This window comes from Dasypus novemcinctus, chromosome 14 (genome assembly GCF_030445035.2).
Source record: "Dasypus novemcinctus isolate mDasNov1 chromosome 14, mDasNov1.1.hap2, whole genome shotgun sequence".
In the NCBI taxonomy this organism is placed as follows: domain Eukaryota; kingdom Metazoa; phylum Chordata; class Mammalia; order Cingulata; family Dasypodidae; genus Dasypus; species Dasypus novemcinctus.
Window position 1 is genome coordinate 72930271 of NC_080686.1, and position 26702 is coordinate 72956972.

Consider the following 26702-nt stretch of genomic DNA (forward strand, 5'->3'; position numbering starts at 1 on the left):
AAATTTGTGTTTGATGAAAAAACCCAAGGACCTGTGTTGGGGGGGGGACGGGACATGGATTTTGAAAGCAATGGACTGTGTTTGCAAGGTCTGCATTCACCTCATGGGCAGGGATGGGAGGTCAGTTGACAAGACTGTCCTCAGATCCAGCTGGAGAACTAGGAACAACAAAGCCAATATAAGCTTTGAACCAGGAGATTAAATGATGAGTTGAAAACTGATAACATGAATAAATCAAGCTGGAGATAGGGCAGAAAGCAGACAACAAAAGCTTTAAAGTGGGCAAAATGGTTTGGCAGAAGTAATCCCAAGGATAAGAGGCAATCTAGACAGAAATCTTTCATGTACCAGGTTCTATGCCTTAATTTGACATTTGGTGCCCCTCCCCGCCACACAAACCTTGGGGAGGGGACAGGTCTTAAAATGGCACATTACCAAGAAGTGCTCCCAAATTTCAAGCAAGATCCCAAATTACTGGCACCTATAATCTCCAATTGTGGGGTTACTACTCAGCACCTAAAGATGATTTAACAATATTCTTTTGTAGGTGTTTTTAAAGTAAATTTTGTTTGCAATCTTTAACTTTCTTTACTATTTTTGTTTTGTTAATGTGTTGGGAAACAAGTATTCACTAACTAGTTATTTTCTAGAAAAGTAAATCAATACTTTTTGTTTGTTTTTTTTTTTTTCAAATAGCAAATTTAATAAAGAAAATTGAGAAATAATGTAAAAAGAAGAAAATACCATAGGGGTATAATAAATAATTTGAAGCAAATATAGAAGCTCCTAAGAAAATTATTTTGAAAACTTGTTGCTAACAAGACGTAGACTGGCTAGCAGATTATTGAAATTTAGGCATTAAAGAGATGAAGACTGGAGAGGGTGTTTAAGGGACTGTAGGAGATTTAGTGGACGTTGGGAGATGTAGTTACTAGGAATGATAATTCAGTAGTAGTAGTTACAGGCTCAGTAATAGCTATTATTGATGAAGGTATACCCTGTACCAGGCTCTGTGCTAAGAGCTTCGCAAATTTATTCCAAGCGTTGGGTACCACTATTGTGGCCATTTTACTGACGAGGAAATTGAGGTTTAGCAAGTCAATAATGTATCCAAACTTACACAGAACCACTCCAAAATAAGTCATAAACACCCTGTTTCTCCCCGATTTGGGGGTAATAAATTAAATTACTAAAATGTGTGGCAGATTGGAGGGGGATTTACCTTTTTAGAAGATGAGTGGAGTACTAAAAAGTTAAGTGGGTAGGTGGGTGCTAGGTGAGGGTAGGAGAGCAAAGGTAGTTGTAATCCTGGAACAGTTATAAGAAAAAGGCTGGTTTGGGAACAACATGCTTAAGCTGCTTTCAACCTTTGATCCTAAACACTCCTATTATCCTTCTCTTTATCAGTGACTTTGCAAAAGTAGAACAGATACTTTTACTGAGGGTCCATCACCCATAATAGCAAAGGACCCTGTTAATAGCATACACGAGTTTAAAAAAAGAAAAAGAAGGAAAAAAAATAATTGGAACAAGGAAACGCAACTTAGTTTGGGAGAATGACCGAATGACTTAGCCCAGCCTGCCGGCGAGGAGAAAATGCAGAGACGCGATGAAGAATCACTTTTGAAATTAAATTAAAAATTACTTGGAGGCTAAATCTTAATCCAAACTCAGAGTTTCGCATCCCTCAGTTGTTGGGGAATGATTCGGATCTCGCCTAACGACAGGCAAATCATCCTGAGACAGATGGGGCTCGCTCTGTTTTTTCAATCTCAACGCCTTTGGTCCCATATGGTAGGAGGTTCTATGGGTGGAAAGGAAGGGACATGGTTGGGGAGGAGGCATGCTGCATAGGAAGTAGAGCGAAACGGAAGGCGACCAGGCGCTCCACGACGAAAAAGCACCTAGTGATTGCAACAGTCACAAAAGCCACCCGCCACCTTGCCTCGGCGCGGCCGGCTGGGCCAGCTGCTGTTCGCCCCGCCCCAAGCGCTCATTGGCTCCCAGTCCTAACGCCAAAGCCACAGCCTCTCGCCTATTGGGTAAACAGGACCATGGCGGGGTGCGGAAGTAGGGTCTGGAGACAGCCCAGAGTCGTCTTCAAGGAGGCGGTGAAGGGGGAGGGGCCGGGGATGGGTTTCCCAAGGAGGGGGAGGCCATGGCAGCTGCGCGGCGGCAACGGCGGCTTCGACGGAGCGCGCGCCCGGCTTTGAATGAACGGTGCTGGGATTGAACAAGCGGAGCGCGAGCTCGAGCTCGAGGAAGCGACCGCTACCGCGCGCGCGCGCGCCTCGAGTGCGCGCGCAGCCCGCGGCAGCTCGGAGCCTCTGCCCGGCGGGCGGGGAGGGGGAGGGGCAGGTGAGTGTGTGCGGCCCGCGCGCGCCCGCGAGGGTCTTTCCGGCCCCCACCCCTCCCGACCCCCACCCTGGCCTTGGAGATGTCATCTGCCCTTACCCCTTCAGCCCTTCTCCTGGCTCCGCACTTCCCGCCTCCCACCTTCCTTTTCGCCCCTCTGTCTGGCCTCCTCAAGCCCGACAGCCACTCTGGGGTTCTGTTTCCGGGTCAGGGTGACCTCAGTGGTGAGAGAACTGCGACTGGGACGGGGCCTGGGCGTACAGCCCTGGCTGCTGCGCTCACGTGTGGGGAGACAGGTCCGCGGGGGCACCGGCCCGAAGAACCCGGTCCCTAGATGCGCCTCCAGCGGACAAATTTGCCGGTTCTTCCTGCCCTCCCTCTAAAGGCCCCACACCTCCCCAAGGAAATTTTTCCAAAATTCAAATCCCAGCCCACCCGGCATCCCTCCTGCCGCTAGAGAGTTTCTCCTCACGCTGTTCTCATGGCGTCAGATTGTGTAACCAGAAAACGCATATGTCGTTTTTCTCATCTGAGCAGTGGGTATGATTTTTTTCCTCCTCAACCTCTTTCAGATGGGTAATTTGAAATTAAAGAATTTTAGTTAAGAAACTCTTCCTTTTTAGCCCTTCAGGAAACCTTACTCTACTTTAGTGAGAGACCTAGTGGTGTCAAAATTTGAGGGCCTGACTTTTCAGTTGCCAGAGAGGTTTGATTTTACCACGGGCTCTTACTGTTTCCCCTAATCTTCCTTAATTTAAATGATTCCACAATTTAAATGAGTTCAGGAAAATTTTTTTTTGTGGCTTTATGATATTCCTTAATCACCTTCAGAGAGTTACAAAGTTAATTTGATGATATATTGTACTGTATGAGATCATATGACTTTCCAAAATTGGGTATTGAAAAATCAGAAACAGCCCTCGAAGTACAGCAGTTGATAATTTGTTTACCTTATTGTGTACCAACTTGGAATTTGGCTTGGCTCGGGTAACGGCTTGTGATAGTGAGACTGTTCTGAAAGGATCTCACGAGCAGTTTAGGAAATTACAAAGAGGAAAGACACATTTGATCCCACAATTTCAAATGCAGGATTGTTTTGTTTAATTGTAGGTGAATCTTTTTCATTTGACGTAGAGCTATTGCTCCTATTGTTTTCCTAAAGATGTCATTTTCCCAAAAGTCTGAGGATAAAATTGCTTGATGGTTTTGAACCTTTTCCTGCTGTATCTCAAGTCGTTGCATCTTCCAGGTAGTTTTTAGGGAAATTATAATTTTGAAGATTAGTCTGTATTAGCATTACTCAGTTCTAGAAAGTACACAAGGTACCTTTGAATCCAAGGTAGCCCAAGATACATACTTATCAAATTGTTGATCTAGGGGGCATTTCAAAAATCGAACTGAAGCAGTTATATAAAATGAGCAATAACCTAAGCATGATATAGGGTCATTTCTCACCTATGTTCAAGTCCAACAGTAGTGGAATATGATGTGCAAGGGCTTAGGCTGTGGGGTTAGTCTTTTCAAAATCTAGGTGAGTCTCACTGTCAGGCTCAACTGTAAAATAGGAATGGAGAAACCCAACTCCTCTGGTTGTCCTTGGGATTCTAATGAGATGATAGAACATATATTGTCTAGAACAGTGTCTTGCACTTACTAAGTGCACAAGGACTGTTAATTTCCCTTCAGCAAAAAATATTTGAGTGCCTGCGATGTTCCTGGCATTGGTGAAGACTTGGAAGTACCAAACTGAGCAACACAGATGGGGATTGTGCCTTCTTAGTCCCATGCATTCCAAAGGAGGTAGCGTGTATACATGCACATGACAATGCATTTGAGCAGGACCTCACTGTATTAGGTCAGTCCTGCTTCCTAGCACCTAGAATAGTGTCTGTTTCGTAGTAGGTGTACTATGATAGAGAAACAATCTCCAGATTACAAAAATACATGAATATTGCTAGGAAAACTTGAAATTCTGTACCATTAAGAGTCAAACCCTAGAAATAGAGAGGGACCAGATGTTTGTTTTGTTCTCCTTTAGAAGGTACTGGCACCATAGTGGCTCTTGAGAACAATTAGGATCAGATACCATAGAGTTAAAGATGTTTTCCTTACTTTTTGTGTTTTGTTTTGAACATTTATATGGAGGTATATGAACGGTTAAGTATATTGGTGTTACCACCACCCAGATTAAGATGTAAGTTGGAGTTCCTGTGTACTTCCTCTCCCCCTACCCAATCAAAGGTGACCACCATTTTTAACTATATAAATTTTAACCCACTCTTTGTAATATTTTGTTGATTGAGAAAATGATTACATGGTATTTTCAAGACTCCATTACTCTTAATCTGGTCATTAAAAATAAAACAGTGCTCTCTGCTTTAATCCATATGAAATTCATTTTAAAACAGCATGTTATTAGTACAGGGGTAGTGTTTTTTTCCAGGAACATTTTAAGCCTTATATTTATATCTATATTTATATTTACATTGAATTATCTATTTCTCCTTTTCATTTTAAGCAATCAGTTTACTCCAAATATTGGTGTAAAACAACTGCAATGATTGCTTCTTAAGTTGTTATTAGTGGACTGGGAGAATGTTGAGTTTTAGTTGTGACTTTGTCATAAGTTTGTTGCCTCACTTTGAACAGTGCAGCTAATTTCAGTGTACTTAGTTTTCTCATTTAAAAATTGAGATGTTGGGAAGTGGATGTGGCTCAAGTGATAAGACCTCCACCTGCCATATGGGAGGACCCAGGTCCCTGGGACCTCCTGGTGAAAAAGAAGAGAAAGAATGCCTTCGTGGTGAGCCAGTGCCCACGTGATGAGCCAGTGCCCGCGCGGTGAACCAGTGCCTGTGCAAGTGAGGCATGCAGCAAGATGATGACATAACAGAGATGAAGGGGAGAGTCAAAGTGAAGCACAGCAGAGATCAGAAATTGAGGTGGTGCCATTGACAGGAAACCTCTCTCCACATCAGAGGTCCCCAGGATTGAATCCCTCTGAATCCTAGAGGAGAAAGATAAAAAGACAAAAAAAGAAATAGATACAGAAGATCACAAAGTGAATGGACACAGCAAAACAAAAACAAAAACCCAGCATCACGGGTGGGAACAGGGAAAAAATAAATCTTAAAAAAAAAAAAATTAAGATGTTGGATGATATTTATTATCAGTGTGCTCCAACACAGGAATCATGATTCTAAATGCTTATTCAGTAATTTTCCTCTTTTGAGAATGGCAAGGAACAGCTAAAACATGAAGTTCATTATCAGTAATAACATTGTTCCTGTATATGAGTGTGTGGATGTATTGTATCTATAATTTCTTGGGACTTGACTAAATGTATGATCCACTTCACCCCTTAACAGTGGAAAAATGGCCATCTCTCATGGATTAACATTTTATTTTCCTTCTTTTGTATTTATTTTATGACTCTGAATGGGAACAATGATTGATCCTCAAAATATTCCAGTTTAACTTGTGCAAAACTCATTTTAGGAACTTTTATAATTAAATAGTGATTTTTTTAGGATAATATATGCAACACATACATGGTACAGGTGACTGAAATATGTATAGAAAAATTTGGGAATAATGACCATCTTCAAAATGCTAGCAAAATAATTCTTTTACCATTTTTGAGAATTTTTTATTCATATTCTTACAGGGCTTTAACTGGATCTCAATTCCTGTAGGATTACTTTTATATAGAAACATCTCTTTTTTAAATCATACAAAGGTAATATGAGTGTGATCGTTAAGGACTCAGACATTGGAATCAGACTTCCTGGGTTCATATTCTAGTTCTGTAACTTATGGGTTCATGCCTTGGTTTTCCTATCTAAAATAGCAACAAAATAGTACTTTACTCATAGGGTTGTTGTGAGCATTAAATGAGTTATAACTTGTAAAGCACTAAGAAGAATGCCTAATATAGAGTTAGCTATTACTGTGTTCTGTTTCTAGAGAAATTCTGAAATGTATTTCTTGTTATGGATTGACTTAGTTTCTTGATGGAAGTTGGCTCTCCAGAAAGAATGACAAATAATATAAGAAAATTATAACATTAATGATGTCTTTAAAAATTCTGACTAGAATCAGAAAACTTTTCTAATTTAAGTGACAATTTTCAAAAAGGTCTTATTAGCATAGTTTTTAACAGCTTTTTTGAGTTCTAATTGATGTACAATAAACAGCATAGCTTTAAGGTATACAATTTGATCAGTTTTGATGAATGTATACACATCCACAAAACCTTCACCACAGTTAAGATAGTATTCCATTGCCTCAGAAGGTGTCCTCATGCCTCTTTGTAATCCATCCTGCCCAACCTGCCATGTCTCATCAGAAGGCAACATTAATCTGCTTTCTATGATAAAGTTTAGTTTGCATTTTCCAGAGTTTTTTTTAATGGAATCATAGAGTATATACTCTTTTTTGGGGGGGAGGGGGTTTGACTTCTTTCACTCAGCATAACTGTTTTGAGAGTAACCCATGCTATTGCTTGCATTAGTGGTTTATTCACTTTTATTACTAGTAAGAATTAATTATATGTATCACAAATTGTTTATCCATTCACTGGTTGATGTACATTTAGATTGTTTCCAGTTTGGAGCTATTAAAATAAAGCTGCTATGAAAAGTTGAGTACAAGTCTTCATATAGGTATCTGATTTCATTTATCTTGGGTAAATTCCTAAGACTAGTAGTATGGTAGGTATTTATTTCACTTTGTATGAAACTGCCAAAGTGTTTTGCAAAGCGATTGTACCATTTTACATTCCCCCTTCCAGTGTATCATATGGGAGTTCCATTTGTTCTATATCCTCACTGATACTTGATATAGTCATTCTTTTTAATTTGAGCCATTATAATAAGTCTCTTGTTATGGTTTTAGTTTGCTTTTCCCTGATAATTAATAATTTTGATCACTATTTCATGTACTTATTTGCCATTGTATATCTTCTTTGGTGAAGTGTCTACTATTCACATACTTTTGCCCATTTTTAAATTGGGTTGCTTTCTTTTTATTGAGTTTTGAGAGGTCCTTATATATTCTGGATACAGGTCCTTCATCAGATATGCGCTTTGCAAAGATTTTTCCCCAGGCTGTGGCTTGTCTTTTTTTTCCTCTTAAAAGTACCTTTTGAATCACAGGCATTTTAAATTTTGATAAAGTCCACTTTATCATTTATCTTTTTAAATTTTTCTTTTATGGATTGGACTTTTGGTGTTACATCTAAAAAACCTTTGCCTAACTGACTCACAAGGATTTTCTCCTATTTTTTTTTTTTCCTAGAAGTTTTGTAGTTATAGCTTTTACATTTAGGTCTAAGATTCATTTTGAATTACTTTTTTGTTTATGTGGAAACATGGATATGAATTGATGTTCTTTTTCTTTGCATATGTATATCCAGTTTTTCCAGCATTATTTGTTGAAGACCATTGTTTTTCCATTGATTCACCTTTACATCTTTGGATCAAATTTTAGTTGTCTCTATATATATATGTTGGTCTGTTTCTGAACTCTCCATTTTATTCCATTGATCTATTTGTCAATCTTGACTACAGCACTGCTTTGATTACTAAAGCTTTATAATAAGTCTTGAAATCAAGGTAATTAATGTTAGCCCTCCAACTTTGCTCTTTTTTAATATTATGACTATGATAGGTCCTTTGCATTTCCCATATGAATTTTAGAATTAGCTTGTCACATTCTGCAATTAAAAAAAAAAGCCTAATGGATTTAAATCGGAATTGCATTGAATCTATAGCACAATTTGGGGAGAATTTACAGTTTAATTTTAACAATACTGAATCTTCTCACCCTGTAAACAGCTTTTTAAATTTAGTTCAAGTCTTTTAAAGTTTCTCTCAGCAGTGTTTTGTGGTTTTTAGTGTATAAGTCTTTCACATCTTTTATCAGATTTGTCCTTATGTTTTTCATATTTTTGATTCTTTAGTAAATTTTAAAGTTGAATTTCTGACTATTACTAATATATAAAAATGCAATTGATTTTTGTATATTGATGTTGTGTCCTTTTAACCTTGCTAAACTCACCTATTCTAGTAGCCTTTTTGGGTAGATTCCATTCCATTGAATTTTCTACATAGGCATAGAAACCCAGTGTTCGTCTTCCTTTCTAATTTGGATACCTTTTATTTCCATTTCTTGCCTGATTATGATCGCCAGAACCTCCACTACAATAATGAACAGAAGTGGTGAAAGCACACGTGTGCCTTGTTCCTGATCTTAGGGAGAAAATATCTAATTTTTCCCCTTAAGTCCGATTTTAATGTAAGTTCTTCATAGATGTGCTTGATTAGGTTAAGAAAGTTCCCTTCTATTCCTAGTTCTATTTTTTTATCAGGAATGGTTGTTACATTTTGTCTAGTGCTTTTTCTGTCTCTATTGATATGATGTTTTATCTTTTTTAATTTGTTAATACAGTGAATCACATTAATTTTTGAATGTTAAACCAACTCTGCATTCCTTGGCTATATCCCATTTGGTCATGATATATTATCCCTTTTGTGTATTGTTTGAATTAATTTACTATGTTTCATGAAGGATTTACTAATATTTTGGTATAAGTAATGCTGGCCTCAAATAATAAATTAGAAAATATTCTCTTTTCAATTTTCTGGCAATTCGTGTAGTATTAATATTTCTTCTTCAAATGTTTGGTAGAATTCACCAGTGAAGCTTCAGGGCCTGGGAAATTTTTACCCTACAAATTCAATTAATTTAATAGATAAGAGATTTTTCAGGTTATCTCTTTCTTCTTGGAGTGCTTTGGTAATTTGCTTCTTTCAAGGAATTTGTCCATTTTATCTTTTTGTCAAATTTGTAGGCATAGAACTATTTGTAATATTTCCTTAATGTCCTTTTAACATCTGTAGACTCTCTAGTGATCTAGTGATGCCACCTCTTTAATTTTTTATATTGGTAAACTTTCAGTTGTTAAGGGTATATATGTTTCAGATTGTTGTATGCTTTTGATTAACTTATTTCTCTATCATTATGAAATGATCAATTTCTTACCTGGTAATGTTGTTTTCTCTGAAATCTACTGTCTGATATTAAAATAATTACTCCAGCTATCTTTTGATTACTGTTGGCATGGCAATTTCTCCCCCCTTTTGTTTACTTTTAACCTATTTGCATCTTTATAGTTAAAATTCCCTTCTTGTAGGAAGCATATAGTTTGATCTTGCTTTTTTATCTAATTTGACCATCTCTGCCTTTTAAATTAAGAGGTATTAGACAATTTGCTTTTAATCTGATTATTGATATGGTTAGGTTTACATCTATCATCTTGCTGTTTGTTTTCTATTTGTCCCATCTGGCTTTTTTCCCCCTTCTCCTTTTTTTTCTGCTACCTTTTTGTTTTAGTATTATTTAATCCCTTTTATTGGCTTATTAGGTATAATGGGCCTAAGCCCTTCAGAGAATATGATTCGATTTACAAGGATGAAGCCCATGTATCAGTACTTTTTAAAGGATCCCCAGATTTGTGAACCACTAGATGAGATGATCTTTACAGTTACTTCCAACTTACTAGCTGTATAACTTTGGGCAAGTTATTTGACCTCTCAATTCAGTTTCTTTCTGTATAAGACAGATATAATAATGTGTATCTAAAAATGTAAAACATTTAAAAATATTATATATAGTAATATGTTCATATAGTTGCCAATTCAAAAGGATATTGTTTCATACTATTTTTTAATAATAAATTTGTATTAAATCGATAATTTAGATAAAAATTTTTTAAAAAATCACTCTCTGAGAACAATTTGAAAAGGTTTGATATTCTTAACTCTTGTAAACCCTTTAAAAGCCTAATTTCTTGAATTGTTAAGATTTACATTTTAATTTTACATTAAAAAATTACAAATATAACTATGTTATATTTGTAGTTTCTAAAGAAAAGTAAGACTGTATTAGTCAGACTTTCTCAGTGCATAATAGGACTTTTCAGTGTAACTTCAGAACAAGAGTATGACCTATGAAATGAACTTAATGCATTTATTCTGCTGCCTTTTCCACAGGTTTTGAGTCCCACCATGGCCATCACTCAGTTCCGGTTATTTAAAGTTTGTACCTGCCTAGCAACAGTATTCTCATTCCTAAAGAGATTAATATGCAGGTAAACAAATTTTATGTTCAAACTGGCCTGTTCATTTCCTCCTGGTTTTGGATTCTTCCATAACTACAAAAAAGTAGGACAGATTATATTTAAGCAAAATATTGCAAATGCAGTTTTATTCATTCATCCCTTCATATTTTTTCTCTACTTCAGATCTGAAGTAGAGGTTCAGTTTCTATTGATATTTCAAATTCTTAATACCTCTCATTAAAATAACCTGCCTAATACTATAGAGTTTCAAAAACAAGCAAACTGACCTTCATTATTATAATCCTCACAAAGCTTTTATGTACATAATTGCCTTCATTATCAGAGTATTTAAGGTAGTTAGGTCAAACTAGGCATAGGTTCTACTTTATATGCTATGATATGAATATTATTTTTATGTGTAGAAAAATACTTTGAGAGACCCCAAACAAAATGAACAGTGTGCACCTATTGCTCAAGGTAGTATAGATCATGCAGCATTCCTATTGATGATATTCTTAAATGTTTAAGTTCTCGTTTACTTTTGATGATATTATACCTCTGCCAAGCTAGGTTGCTATAATTAAAAGCAAAAACTACACCATAATTAATGTGGTATATGAAATGTGGGCAGCAGTAGCCAGTTTGATTCCAAGATTTGTGAAGCTGTGCAGTGCTCAACAGCTACACACATTCCATTAAAAAGCCAGCATGGTTATTTGAGAATGAAATAAAATATTGCCTTTTCTTTCAATTTATGTGTATTGTTTTTTTTTCAGATGGTTACTAAGCATTTAGGACATACATAAATAGTACATTCTTTGAGTCTAACTGCTTAATTATTGGAACTGGATATTTCTTTTGGCTTAGAGGCTCTGTGAAAAACCTATTGCTAGACTAAGGGTAGGGTTGAGTAAAAGAAAATTGAGTGCAGTTAGCTCTCTTTTTAGTGGACATGGTCTAAAAGTCGCACACAATAATTCTGTTTATAGCCTGCTGCCCAGAGTTTGGTCATTTGGCCACCTAGCTGCAAAGGAAGCTGGGAAATATAATCTCTAGCTAGATAACCATTTCATGGCCATTGGAACTCCAAGGATTAAGTGGCATTGATGTTTTTATTAGAGGTAGTATGATGGGATTTTTAAAAAAGCTCCAGGGTAAGGAAATGAGAATGAGTGGATTAAAGAGGGTATATATGATCACTGGTGGTAGAGAGGTCAAGAAAGAAAAAGTTCAGGTAATGTGACTGTTAAAGTCACCTAGGTAGGAAAAAGACAGAATTTGGGGAACATTAAAAACAGTGACCTGAGTGCTCAACTTATCAGAGAAATGAGGCTTGTCAAATCAGGGTTCTCCAGAGAAAAAAGCTTGAAATCTGTAGGGCAAGCCATTAGGCTGGAGACTCAGTCAGAAGTTGACTTGGGTGTGAAATCCACAGGGCATGTCAGTAAGCTAGAAATTTGGCAGGAATTGACCTTGTAGTCTTGAGGCAGAATTTCTTTTTCTCCAGGAAAATTCAGTTTTTGCTCTCAAAGCCTTCAGCTGATTGGATGAGACCTAGCCACTTTACTGAGAGTGATGTCCTTTATTTAAAGTTAACTGGTTGTATATGTTAGCCACATCTACAGATTACCTTCACAGCAACTTCTCAACTCGTGTTTGACCAAACAGCTAGGTACCATAACCTAGCCAAATTGACACAAGAATAAACGTGGTAGAAGAGATGGCCAGAAATTCACAAAGTAGGGTAAGAATAGGTTTTAATTGCTAGAAGGCAAGAGGTTAAAAGAAGCAATTGTGTTTACAGTGGTGATGAATAATAGATATTTTTCTTTTTGCATCTGTATTTTCTAAAATTTATATTATGGTGAATATAAATACTATTAGAACCATAAATTTCATTTCATTTAGAAAATTTTGAGGGTATTTTTATAAGTATATTTAGGATTGGTTGTATATACAGTTTGAAAGAAAACTGACCCATTGTTAGGGTAAGTTTACCTTAGGTGTCAGAAAGAATCTAGATCTTATGTTCTTAAATAACAGGCTTATATCAGAAATTTAAGAATAGATATATTACTTTTCTATTCATCCTTTAAACAGATAAGGTGTGATTCCTAATAAAAATAGCTGACTTTATCAGTTGGTTCTAAATAGCTGCTTTATAGAGTATTTGAAATGAAGCAAGTGACTAATCATTTATAATAACTACCATTTTTTGAGTGTCTTGTTATATTCTAGTCCCTGTCTTGGGTACTTTAAAAATGTCATTTAATTAAGTCTTTACAACAACCCTATGAAAAGAGAATTGAATAGCTGCATTTATAAAATGAGGATATTGAGGCTGGGCAGTTAGGCGATTCTGACTAGACTTTCAGTTAGTAAAGATGGAATTGAAAACCGTGGTTTACACAGACTTCAGGGCTGATGCTCTTAATTACTCTGTTACAATACCTACTCTGTCTAACACAGTATTTTTCTCTACTAATTCTTAAAATTTATCAGTCACAGTTCAGTTCAACACAAGTGATTTTCAAAATTTTTAATAGTTAATTTTACCCAGAGACCTAATTTGTAAAAGCCAAGCCACCTTGGTTAAAATAGCATCTATGGCCCAGAGAGTCACCTACAGAATCCACAGTACTCCAAGGATCATGATTTGAAAGCATGTTACATATTTGCTTTTGGCTTTATATTCCTCCTGAGTTTGTCATAGTTATGAGTGCTAAGGCAAAAAGTAGGTATGTTGTCTTGCGTGAGATTTTAAAAACATTCACAAAAACCGATTCATGCCTTTTCTTTAATCATTTCTTAATGAGTGACTGGTAATTATTAAAAGAAATAGTTATAAAATTAAGAAAGAGCTTGTCTCAAAAACCTTAAATTACAGTCCATATTGTTTTTCCCCTTTTTTGGTTTGGTAGTTCTTGAAATAAATTGTTTTGTTTCAGATCTGGCAGAGGACGGAAATTAAGTGGAGACCAAATAACTTTGCCAACGACAGTTGATTATTCATCGGTTCCTAAGCAGGTAATTTTTTAAAAGGTTGAGTAAGTTTTCCAGAACAGTATTTTTAAAACTGGATTGCAGTTCGTTAGTGGGTGATGAAATAAATTTGGTAATCAGGATCAGTATCTTATATTTTTCAACCCTAAAATTTTCATTTGTTTCTCCATTTTATCTTACATATTTTCCTGAGTTTTTGTGTGCTGCTTTTATTTTTCATTTGTTTCAAGAGTATTTGTTATGGCTCACTGGAGCACTTTATAATACTAACTATGAAGTCTTTGCCACATAATTCCAACATTTATGTCATCTCAGGATTGGCATCCGTTAACTGCCTTTTTTCATACAAGTTGAGATTTCCTTGGTTCTTTATATGCTGAATAATTTTGGATTATATCATGGACATTTTTAATATTATATTTGAGACTCTGTCTTATTTATATCCTATGTTGATATCAGTCACCTTGATTAGATTTAGGTTTTAAGTTCTGGTCCTCCTGTGGACTGTAGTTCTAATATCAGACTCAGTTTTCGAAGTGTTTGTTTTTGTTTTTGTTTTAATGGCTAGAATAGAATAAAATAGAACAGAATAGAATGTATCTAAATGTCCAGCTCATAGTAAGTATTTTTTAAACTTTTGATCTAGTTTTGGTATATAATATAAAATGTATATCTTATTGTGGGTCAAAAAAGTTTGAATACCACCATTTTAGAAAGCACATTAAAAAAATTAATGTGATAATTAGGTTTCCCTCTTGTGGCTGACAGTGTTGCTCAATTAAATTTAGACAGATGTTGAAGAGTGGACTTCCTGGGATGAAGATGCACCCACAAGTGTAAAGATTGAAGGAGGGAATGGGAATGTGGCAGTACAACAAAATGCTTTGGAACAGTTGGAACCCGACTATTTTAAGGACATGACACCAACTATAAGAAAGACTCAAAAAGTATGTAAAGATTTGTGCTTTTGGAGTTTTACCCACTTTTCAGACTTGTAAAATTAAAATTAGATAATATAATTAGTATTTATTGAAAGCCTATTTCTGTTTATCAATTTATTGTTTGCTGTCATGTTAAAGAAGGTTTTTTATATACATCGAGTGATGTAGGCAAAGATGTAGTAACTTGTACCCTCAAGTCTTAAAATTTCATATAAGCATTTATTGAAATTCTCTTGCATGGCAGATCCTAGACTCAGATTCTTATGGAGATTAAGCTGAATAAGATAAAGTTCTAATATTAAAAAGAGTTCAGTTTAGTGTGTTTTACAATCTGATAAGTAGTTTCCATTGTTTGGAATCAAAACTGATGCATAGGTTTGAGGTCTTAGAGTAATTGTGGATTTGTGTTAATTATCCACACTTTAATCCCTTTTGAGTTGAATATGAAAGATCACTTAAGATGTAAGGAATTGCTAGAAAAAAACACAATGGCTAGATATTTTCCTTTTTATTTGTCAAAATAGTACATGTACTTTAAAAAGAAAGAAAATATGTAGAAGGGCTTATAATATAGAAGGGCTTATAACAAAAAGCAACATTCTGCTTCATCACTTTTTATAGCCAGTTCTAGATCCCAGAAAAAGCCACTCATAACTTTTTCAGTTTGGGCTTTGTCTAGTCTTTATCATTGTATCTATATATAATATACTTACATTGTTATTTCATGATACCAAACAGATGTTGTCCATTGACTTCATATTATAGTAAATGAGGAATTATTTCATGTCACCCTTTCCTTCTTCCCAGTCCTTCAGATATTGTAATGTTATTATTCCAATGTAGCTCAACACTTATTCTGCTATAATAATTTTAAAAACGTCTCCATTTCTTGTTCAGGCAAATGTAGGAAATATTTCTTATACTTTTAACTTTCTTATATGGTGCTCACCCTTTTTGATTTCCCATCTAGTTTCAACTGTACATTTACTTTTATATTGTCATGGTTGATAACATTTACATTCTGTAATCATAATTGTCTTTTTTGAGTTGTCCAAATATATCAGTGCTGAAAAGCATTTTAAGTTCTGTATTTTTCAATGAGTCATTAAGTTAACTTCCTAGATGAATACCTTGTATTTTGGAGGTGTATTGCTGCTCTCACAAGGAACCTAGTATATTACAGTGTAGTACCTTATTAAAATAATTTATATGAAAATGCTTTTAGATACTATATTAGTCAACCAAAGGTGTGTTGATGCAAAATACCAGAAATTGATTGGTTTTTATAAAGTATTTATTTGGGGTAGGAGCTTACAGATACCAGGCTGTAAAGCGTAAGTTACTTCCCTCACGAAAGTCTATTTTCACATGTTGGAGCAAGATGGCTGCTGACATCTGCGAGGGTTCAGGCTTCCTGGGTTCCTCTGGGCTCAGCTCCTCTGTTTCTTTGTGAGCCTGTTTCCTGGGGCTCCAGTTTAAGGCTTCAAACTCTAACATTAAAAGCCTTCCAACTCTGTCCTTTGCCATGCCTTTTATCTGCAAGTCCCCACCCACTGAAGGGTGGTGGGGACTAAGTGCCTTACTGGCACAAGAGGTTTATCTGATTACTTAATCAAGTAAACCTCTGAATCCAATATACTTTAATATGCCCAGAGGAAAAGTTTACAAACATAATCCAATATTTCTTTTTGGAATTCATTAATAATATCAAACTGCTTCAGCTATAAAGCATCAAATCATTGTTATTACTGGCCTGAAAGAGATAAGGCATTTGCAGTCTTTCCACATGCCTAGGATACTTATAATTTTAGCAGGATGTGATACATATGCTTATTTAATGTCATGACTAAAAGTGTATAGTAATGTTTGGAGGGTCTGCGGAAAATAGGGAGAAGAAGGAAAAAAGGTGAGTCTTTTTTTTTTTTAAGGAAAAACATTGAAATTACAGTTTTTCTTAATATGTTATTGATTTGTTTAATAATTGCCTGGGAATTTTTGGTACTCTTTATGGATTTATTTTTAAAGTTTTATATTGCAAATTTAAAAAGGAGAAAGAAAAAGCATATTTTAAGTAATTATCAACCAACAAAATGCTTTGTTCATTTACGTATCTTGTCTATTTTTATATAGTGATGTGTAAAATATCCTTTTAATTCTATTTTAATCTTTCAGATTGTTATTAAGAAGAGAGAACCATTAAATTTTGGCGTTCCAGATGGAAGCACAGGTTTCTCTAGTAGATTAGCAGCTACACAAGATATGCCTTTTATTCATCAATCTGTAAGTATGTTAATGTAGCTAGACAAAGGCTGGGTTTTGTTTTAAATAAGAGGAAAAAGTCTAAATTAACTGGTCAAAATATTTGTATTTCTGTGACCTTGAAATATGTATAGCAGTTTGGAAAATTTTATTCTGAAGTGTTAACAATCCTGTCCTTTTATGAGACTATAAATTACATCAGATACCAAGCTGATCACAGGGAATCGGACTTGGCCCAATGGATAGGGCATCTGCCTACCACATGAGAGGTCCATGGTTCAAACCCTGGGCCTCCTTGACCCGTGTGGAGCTGGCCCATGTGCACTGCTCATGTGCTCAAGGAGTGCCATGTCACGCAGGGGTGTCCCATGCATAGGGGACCCCCACGCACAAGGAGTGCGCCCCGTAAGGAGAGCCGCCCAGCGTGAAAGAAAGTTCAGCCTGCCCAAGAATGGTGCCACACACACGGAGGGCTGACACAATAAGATGACGCATCAAAAAGAAACACAGATTCCCGGTGCTGCCGATAAGGATATTAAGTGTCACAGAAGAATACACAGTGAATAGACACAGAGAGCAGACAACGGGGTGGGGAAGGGGAGAAGAATAAATAAAAAAATAAATCTGAAAAAAAAAAAAAAGCTGATCACAAAATCTGGCCTGTTTCTAAGGATAAGATAACAATAAATGCTCTTGTGCTAACAAGCACACCAGCCCACATGCAAAGGGAGAGGAATTAAGCTCCACTTTTTGAAGGAAGGAGTATTAAAGAATTTATGGACATACGTTTAAACAACCACATCTATCTCTCAGACTATCTTATTTAGTTGTTTGAACTGCACAGGTGCTTCTGATATCCCTCTCCCTGTGGGACCCATGTTATGGATTTTTTAATTCATTGATCAATAACTGTTCCTAAAAAAGCCATACCCTTTGCTACTTGTTGGTAATACCATAGGGAGCAAAACAGAGTCTCAGAGCATAATATTCAAAATGTCTTTGATACAATCCAAAATTATTTGGCAAGAAAATTTCAACTCACATGAAAAAAGGCAGTCAATAGATGTCATCAATTTAATGGTATGTCTTTCCCACTCTAATACATCTTTTTTCCCCCGAGACTTTCTTTTTTTCTCCCCATTAGTTTCAAAAGTATTTGTTATTGCTTGTTGGAGCATTTTATTATAGCTATTTTAAAGTCTTTGTCACATAATTCCAATAGTTAACGTCATCTCAGGTTTTGCTATTTTTGATAGACAGATGTGCTTTTTATATAGGCACATCTATGAAGTTTATCTTTTATAACTTATTTTTTCAACTTGAAAGTCCATTTCTACTGAAGGATCAGATAATCACTTTTTTTTAATGACCTTACTATTTCTATAAGTTGCTATAACTTTTCAAGGGGATCATTTATATTTTGTTGGCAGTAGCTTTAAATATCATCCTTTTCTTTAATTTAGGTATTCTCTTTTTAGAAATATATATTCAACAGATCATTGGAAATATTGCTTGTAAGAATTTTTTTAGCAGGCATTTATGATCTGGGGGAGAAATCTCAGTATTATTTCATTTTTAGGTGTAAGTACTCAAAAGAGAAAATAAACCTACACATAGATGGGTGCCATTTATTTTACATACATAATCACTTCCACACCTATCTAAGCATCCCAGAATTAGCATTTTGACTGTTTTGGAAGAAAAAAGTAAAATTTTAGAGGTGAAGCCTGGGAGTAATGGGGGGTAGTAGATAGACTGATGGTATCAGGTAAGTAGGACAGGAAAAAGGAAGCAGGATTAAGAAGTACTCCAGTAAAGATAAATTTTGCCTGAATTTTCATTTTGCCTAGGACCCAGGCAGTAGGTACCACTGAAAAATCACTCGTATAAATTACTTATGCTTATATGAACATTACTGCTAGTTTAGAAACCATCTTCTTCCATTTCATCTGTCCAGATTAGTCCAGTCAAACATCTCTAGTTCAGTCTGCGTTCATTCAATCTCTTTTCTCTCCCCTCTTCAAGACCTTCTTCACACCCTATACAGAAAGGAGAGAAACAGAAAGAAGAAATGTTCTAAACTGAAGTAAACAAAAGAAAATTTAATATAAAAGGAGTATCTCTTAAAACATAAAATAGGAAGAAAGTTGGATTTGACTTAGGGCTGTTAGCACTTAACTCTGTCACAGGAAACCCCTCAGTCCCAGGCATACCAGAGGCCAAATCATTGGGACCTTGTGTAGGACATGGTAAGGAAGTTGAGAAGCCACAGGAAGGTAGTAAACAGGGAAGTAACAGATTTTGAGTTATGTTTTAAAAGATACTCTTCATGTCTTCTCTATGGAGAAATGATGGCTCTTTACTATCATTATTTTCATTATAGCCTGAATTAGGTGACTTAGATACCTGGCAAGAAAATACCAATGCATGGGAGGAAGAAGAGGATGCAGCCTGGCAAGCAGAAGAAGTTCTGAGGTATTTGAATGATATTTATATTACAATCTGAGTAGAGGAACTAGATTTGTTCCCTGTTTAGTTTAAGGTCGAGAAAGCCTACTCTGTCAAATGTTTTATTTTTCCTCACTCTTCCTCATTTGAATCTTACATAGTTTGAGATACTTCTTTGTATTTCAGACTACATATGCCTTTTTATAAAATTATTAAAACTTTACTCACAGAACCAAGAATTTAAAGTATTATAGAAGGGAGTGGGTGTAGCTCAGAGGTTGAGTACCTGCTTCCCATGTATGAAGTCCTGGGTTCAATCCCTGGTACCTCCTTAAATAAATAAGTAAATAAATAAAGCATTATAGAAACAAAAGGATAATAATTTTATTAGTGGCAAATGAGATCTTTCTTATATATACATTATATTGCAGTATATGCTTATACTTTATTCTGTATAAAATATACCTATCTCTTGATATGTCCTACTATAAAATGTGAGCCACCACTATATACTCTTGGAGGTCAGAATTAGAACTTCTTTTGTTTCCCCCGCACAGTGCCCAGCACTGTACTTTGAGTGAATGGTAACTTAAATAGCACCCTGCAGTTGTGCATGCATCTCAGTTGATGTCCATGAAAACACTCTGCAGTAGATAAGGTACTGTCCGTTCTACAGAAAAGAAAATATTCTTTTGCTGGTTTTAAAGTTCCTTTTTGTTGGTTATGTTCTTTTTTTGTTTCTGTGAGCAGTAAACTTAGTTCTTATTACTGCTGCAGTAGATCAAAGAGTAAAAAAGTGTATCTTGGAAGAGTTTATGACTATCATCACTGATGAAAACTCATGTATTCTAAATTTACTCATGCATTTTCAAAGATGACAGTAAATACCGCAATTTTTTTTTATTTTAAAAGATTTTGTTAATAATGACAGAAAACGAATTACCTTTATCTGATTATCTTAACAGAAAAATATTTTATTTTTGTATTTACTTTTCTTGGCTTAGTAATTACAATTAGAGTTAACTTGAACATCCAGCAGAGGGTGCAGTTAAAATTCTCTTAGTTGGACTTTTTTTGGTCTCTTCCTGTTTTCAGCATGCTTTTTTTTTTTTTAAAGAGTTGAAGTCACATTTAAAAACTCAATTAGAAAAGTTGTGGGAGTTTTAAAATATCTAATTCCTGTCTAGCTGAGTATTTTTGAACATTTTAGGGATTCTAGTGATGATTAGTATTATTAACCATAAGGATAAAGGAAGGGGCTATTCATTTTGAATCCAGTAATCTTAATGACAGCACAGTGGAATTTATGCCATGAATTCATAAATCTATCAACATTCACTGCAAGCTTCTCTTTTCTACTCCATACTCTTCCTCCCTAAACAAAACAAAACAGCAACAAAAAATCTTACTGTTTTACATTATAAGCTGGTTTGCGGGGAGGAGCCTATTAGTAATAGTAATGCTTCATGGTGCAAGTTGTCTAAGTGGTGTCAGAAGGCCATGGACACTTTCATACATCATTTCTGCTCCAGAGGAACACTTAAGATTTCAAGGAGTGTGTTCATACTCCATACCCTCTAACTGTGAGCCCATTTCTCACTGCCACCTTAAAATACTACTGGTGCTATGATCAGTTCATTATGGAAAAAGATCTGGTACCTTAGTAATCTCAGGCATGAATCAGGACAACTAAAATATATTTTGTCTGTAATGATTTCTAAATTGCTTCTTGTTAAGAACATTGGTTATTGATTTTTAAATTTCAACTAGGAACCAGGTCAAAGATTGATTATCCTGCTTATTTATAGCCTGTCCAGCCCTTTATAATTCTTTTCCTGTCTTCCTTTTTTCCTTGGTGTTTTGACTTTTTTTAGTGCATTATCAGTTTTGCTTGAAAGTGGGCAGAATTAGTGAAAAGTAGATTCTTGTTATTATTTAAAAACTTAGTTATTTGATGGTGAAGGTAAAAGTGTTGCCTTAAAGATACCTCCACTTCCTTGAATTTTGTTCATCCATAACTCTGCCAACTCCCATTTATAAGTGTGATTGAAAACTGGTTATACATATCACTCATTATAGTCAACTTTGACCCATCCCATATATGGGTAATCCATGCTGGATTTTTCTGCTTGTAACCTAGGATTGCCTATCCCAACTGTGACCTACCGTTTCCTTCCTTACCTTTGCATCATCCTTCACTTATTTTCTCATACCCCAACTTTTCAGCTCCAGGACAAACTTCTGTTCCCACTCCTTCTGTTTAATCACCTTATTCCTATCCCCATATAAATCAATAAAGATAAGTTTAATGATTCTGGGCCAGTGAAGTTGTGGAGGGGCCAAGGAGAATATATGTATTTTATAATGTGTAATTAGTAAATACCTACTATTCTGCACCTTTAATAGTAGAGCTGGTTAAATGTTAATCAGAATAGGTTGGCAGGAGTGTCTTAAGTTTCCATTTTCTTTTTGCAGTGTGTTCTGCACCCTTGTGTTCTTAACATCCTTTAGTTGACTGTTTATAACTATTATTAAAACAACAACAGAAGTCTGAGAAATTTTGAAATTTTAAAAACAGTGAGAAGACTCAAGATTTTTCAAGCTTTTATTTGATAATAGTAAAGTGACATTGTTATTTCCTTCTGGAATGTATTTGCTGTTTTACCTGTGTGGAATTTTCTGAAAGTAAAAATATGAAGATGTTTCTTTTCGAATTCCAGGCAGCAGAAAATAGCAGACAGAGAAAAGAGAGCAGCAGAACAACAACGGAAGAAAATGGAGAAGGAAGCACAGCGGTTAATGAAGAAAGAACAAAACAAAATTGGTGTGAAACTTTCATAACAAATGATCTTTATATGTCATAGTGCCAGTAGGAGATTTCTGAGCTCCACAACTAAGCATCATTTGTATGGATTTGAGAGTATTTTCAGAATACAGATGTGCTGCTTGATTTTAATATGTTCATCAGGCCATCCAGGACACGAGGATTCTCCCAAAGTACTTTGAACTCTTAATGGTTGAAACTTAAAAAAACAAAAAAAGACTTATGGGACAATATTTAATTCAACATGCTCCAAATATGAGACAGTTGATTGCTGTAGAGAAATAATTTCAAATGGAATATACCAGTACCTCTTCAAGCTAGTTTCTAGCTAAATAAATGGGTGTAAATAATTTTATGGTGGAAAAAGACTCTACTATTATGCTTTCCTTCATTGTGCATAATGATAAAATAAATCATTTTAAATATCCTTTTGCTTCCTTGATTACCTGATCTAAATCAGACAAACTATAGGGCTTCAGAAGCTAGTGTTTGCATACATTTCCTCTAATTTGTAAAGGTATTGTTTATGTTTGGTATAACATTAAGCAATTTGATGATTTTGGTTTTTGTTCAAGAAAACGACATTAAAAATGCAATAATTTTATTATAAATATTTTTTACATCTTTATTTTCTTTTAGGTGGTGTTGCTATGTTATTATACATATTTTTAACTTATATTGCATGTCTAAACATATGGCAGGTCACTTAAAATGATAAATTTGTTTTAAATTATTATAACATGTAGTTGTTTAAAACTAGAGTCTAGTAGTTTTTTTCCCTTTCATTGTAGATTTTAAGATGTATGGTTTCTTTAATTATCTTAGTTTTTCCTCTCCCCCCCAAAAGTCATTAGTTTACAAATGCAGAAAGCCATCGAAGCTTTTAGGTGATTTCAGTATCAGTTTTTTATATTTGACATAATAAAGGTTGTCTGTGTTGTTGGCTAGATAACATTATTGATTTATTAAATTATAAAGCAATATAGGAATAATAATATTTTTATTTTTGGTTGTTAACTGGCTCCAAAATAGTATCTTCAAGAATTAAATAAATCCTGTGTTCATTAGGGAAAATGTAGACTTGATAGTTGAAAATTCCATTGACTTTTTCTCTACAACTAAAATGAATACAGCCTGATTTTCTATGGCTTTAGAAGTTTTAACGATTTTTACTTTCTTAAAAGTTATTGCCCAAAATTAACATTTTGTGGATTGTTAAAATATCATATACAATTTACAGGCCAAACATTGCTAATACACTTGAATTAAAGAGATATTTCAAAATTAAATCATAAGTTATACAGTGATAGCTTCTTAAGTCTTCAGTCTAAGCTTCCAGACACTGTATGTGATTATAGAATCATCTGAAATTTAACTTTGGTAAAAAGCTGCTTATTGTAGTGTAAAACCATATTTTTGGTTATCATGTTTGTTATGGAATTTCTGCCAATAAACTCCCAATTAGACTAATTTTTAATAATCATTTTATTAATCTTTTATCATTTGTGTTTATTTTTAGTTATTATGGTAATGGCTACATGATTTTCTCTAAATTTGGAGTTTGTAAAAGATAACTTGGTTTAGTAATGTTAATTTTACATCTCCCCAATAGTTGACAAGTATTGGAAATCTGGTTTGCTCATGATTTTCATGTATGGGAGGTTTTTTGCTCTTTGTTGCTTTTGTTTTTTTTATTTAGAAATAAAGATTGGTGTAAAAGTTATAGTTTTTATGATTAATAAGAAGAAATAGATTCTTCTCACAAAAAGAATAGGTAATTTTGGACTTTTTTGACCTTTGTTGTTTTGTAAACTAACGTTCCTGAAGTGAACTTGAGTATATTGTAGTCCCCAAAGAAGTCATTGAGTTATATACATATGATGAATTCCTCTCAGTAGCAAATTGGCCCCTGTTGCTCCTAAATTTGTTTTTTGTTTTCTTTGTTTCAATAAACTTATGTCAGTTTTAGAAGCTTATTGGTAGAAGTAAAGAAGAAATACAGGCGAGCAAAGGTAGAATTAGTGAAGTACTGTCTATCCATTATATGAATTGTGCATTTCATGATTGAAATGCCAAGTAATCTAAGACATGTGAAAATTACTTTGTGTTTTTTACATAAAAATTTTGTGGTTCTAGCCATTCATTCTTTTATTAAGCTTTTTCTAGGGATATCCTCTAGTCGTATTTTAGCTCTTCATTTTGGTAGCATATTTAATTGAATTGACATTTAGAACTGACATAGAGGCATCTGATTTCCTCAGTTTTGACATGAACTTACTTCTGGCCAGGTCAGCGATTATTCCTGGGTAGAGAAGATCAGTTGTTGAGAAGGAGGTGGTAGCTATAGAAACTGACATCTGGATGGGGCTTCCAACACTACTCTCCAAGTTTAAATTATAATATAAGCCTAACCATGGCCAATGCTTTTTAAAAAGACCCTAAATATTGTCAATAATGGAGTTAGTTTTTACTAAAGGGACAGTCTGGGCCAGATATGGCTCACTTACACATGTTGTTAGATCCTACATAGTTCAGAATTGGGACAATCTTTTACATTGATTTTCACACTTTTTGGCCTCTTGTTCAAAGGAAACCTTTCTTTCATAGATTTCTAAGCAAGTACAACAGTTATAAGCTAAATGGATCTGGCTGAAGTCAAGCTGGCCTAGGGTAGGGGCTCCCTCAATTGTTTCAGGCCAGGGGCTTCTACTTTCTTGCATGAATTGAAGAGCTAAAGAGATGTTCAGTCCATGCAGAACATACTTTTGTAGCCAATAATTTTTAAACTTGTTTTTGCCATTTACAGTATTTTTGTTTTTGTTTTTGAGTAGTTTTGTGTAATTTCCCTCACTTTGTCGTAACCAAGGCTGTTCCAAGGTTACAGCAGCAGAGAGGGACTCCTTTTATACTCAGTTGTTTTAACTTTGCTTCTTTTCATTTATCTTTACTGTCCCTTAGTCATGGCCATTGGGCATACTCAGTAACCAGAGTAAGTTTTGAGAGATGGGTAAAATTTATTTCATCAGAAGCCTCAAACTTTCAAAGTCTGGAAAGACACATATTCTAGGACACTTTCCCACCACCCCAAACAGATTTGTTTCTACCACTGCATTCCTGCTGCTGATACTGATTATTCACAAGTGGGAGTTTTTTGCAGAGAGACTTTCACTCAAAGTCTGGGCAGTCCATGATAATCTTATCCTTGCCTTTCAGAGGACTTCCTTGGCTATTTGTGGGGGCACTTTCTTTATAAATTGATCTGATCAGGTCAACTTTGAGAGCTGCTCATGTGGGGCAGTGATGGTGCAATATTTTTTAAACAAATTAAGCTTGCACGTTTTTTAAATGGGAATTGTGGTTTTAAGAATTAACTGAGACTGTATGTAAATGTACACTATAGTGCCTGGTACATATATAAGCATTCAACAAATGTTGTTATGAGGCCTTGTCTTCCTCTGTATTTTTCTCACCTGTATTGACAGCCTCTTCCCTGCAGAGTGGGAGAAGTTGACATCTTGCAATATTAAGTTCTCTGTACCTTTTAAGTTCAACTGCCAATTTAGTGAGGAAAGGGAACCAACATATATGATGTGCTCAGCACTGTCAGAGATATTAGCTAATTATGTCCATGATGCTCTCAAATAAGGAAACCAAGGCTTAGACAGGCAAGTATGTGCTTGATTAATGGAAAAGCAAATAGCAGCTTTGAGAGTAGGTTATTAGTGGTTAATCAGTATTCTGTGTGGACTCTGAGGCCTCTCAATGTGATGAAATTATGAACTACCATAAAGTTAGAAGTACTTCTCTAGGTCTTAAAGTTAGAACTTGATGGACGGTGGTATTACAAAATACAGTAAACGTAACACCCGTTTGTGTTTTCTAAGAACTTAGTAAATATGACAGAAAGTAACTTGGCTTTTATTTTCATATAAATGCCAACTGTAGTGGAATGTCAATGCTATATAATTATACACTCCCTGTTTACTTGTGTCACATAATAAGGCAAATTGAAGTGTGGTTTATATTTGCACATTTGAAAAACTAAGCCAATTAGATCATAAGTCTAATTAGGCCAAGGTCATAGTTTTCATACCTGTGTAGACCACCATGTTTTATACCCAGACACCTTCCTTACTACAAATTGTGTTCCTGGTCCTATGTTATTAACGTGTCTTTAGGATCTGGGTGGGAGAATGAATGGCATGGAACAAAATCATCTCCATGCATTGAAAATTCAAAGTACATACCCTGAGTCAGTCGTATTTTGAGAACAATTATGGTTTCTTATCCTTAGACCAGTTTTGGCCCATTATTAAAAGATTTTAACTACTACCAACAATTGGTTTGATTTGTTAAAATATTTTACCTTTAACTTCATTTCTTATATAGCAATGTATTTTCAAATCTGTTGACTGTTGCTGAGTAAAAGCGGTGTTTACCTGTCTTATGGAGAAAAATTACAACATCATTAGATATACTGGCTTCCAAAATAAATTTTAAAAGTATTTCATGACTCAGTGTTTTATTGCAGTGCTAAGTAAAGTAAGATGTGTGTAAGCCCAGGGGACCTGAATCTCTGGACTGACCATGTGATAGCCAGGCCCTGAGCCTCAACAGACTTGCAACTCCTACACTCTGGTTTATTGAATTTACCCCACTCAGCTAACATGGAGGTGAAGAAGGTCAACCACTACACCAGGGAGCCAAGAGTGCCTACCATTGAAAGCAGGAGAATTGCATCCAGCATCCA

General features: G+C 35.2%; 1 protein-coding gene across 3 annotated transcripts; it reads left to right on the plus strand.

Annotated features, from left to right (window-relative positions):
• Positions 1-2038: 2038 nt before the first annotated feature.
• Positions 2039-26457, plus strand: EBAG9 (estrogen receptor binding site associated antigen 9). Of its 3 annotated transcripts, none has more exons than XM_004457524.5 (7): positions 2039-2358; positions 10410-10507; positions 13426-13504; positions 14269-14427; positions 16594-16701; positions 19064-19155; positions 21849-26457. In XM_004457524.5, the coding sequence occupies exons 2-7, from the start codon at positions 10425-10427 to the stop codon at positions 21967-21969; spliced, it is 642 nt and encodes a 213-aa protein (XP_004457581.1). In that variant the 5' UTR covers positions 2039-2358; positions 10410-10424; the 3' UTR covers positions 21970-26457. The 3 variants fall into 3 exon arrangements, with proteins under 3 accessions (XP_004457581.1, XP_004457580.2, XP_004457582.1); XM_004457523.4 differs by having other exon boundaries at positions 2346-2895; XM_004457525.5 differs by lacking the exon at positions 2039-2358 and adding an exon at positions 8545-8652.
• Positions 26458-26702: the final 245 nt, after the last annotated feature.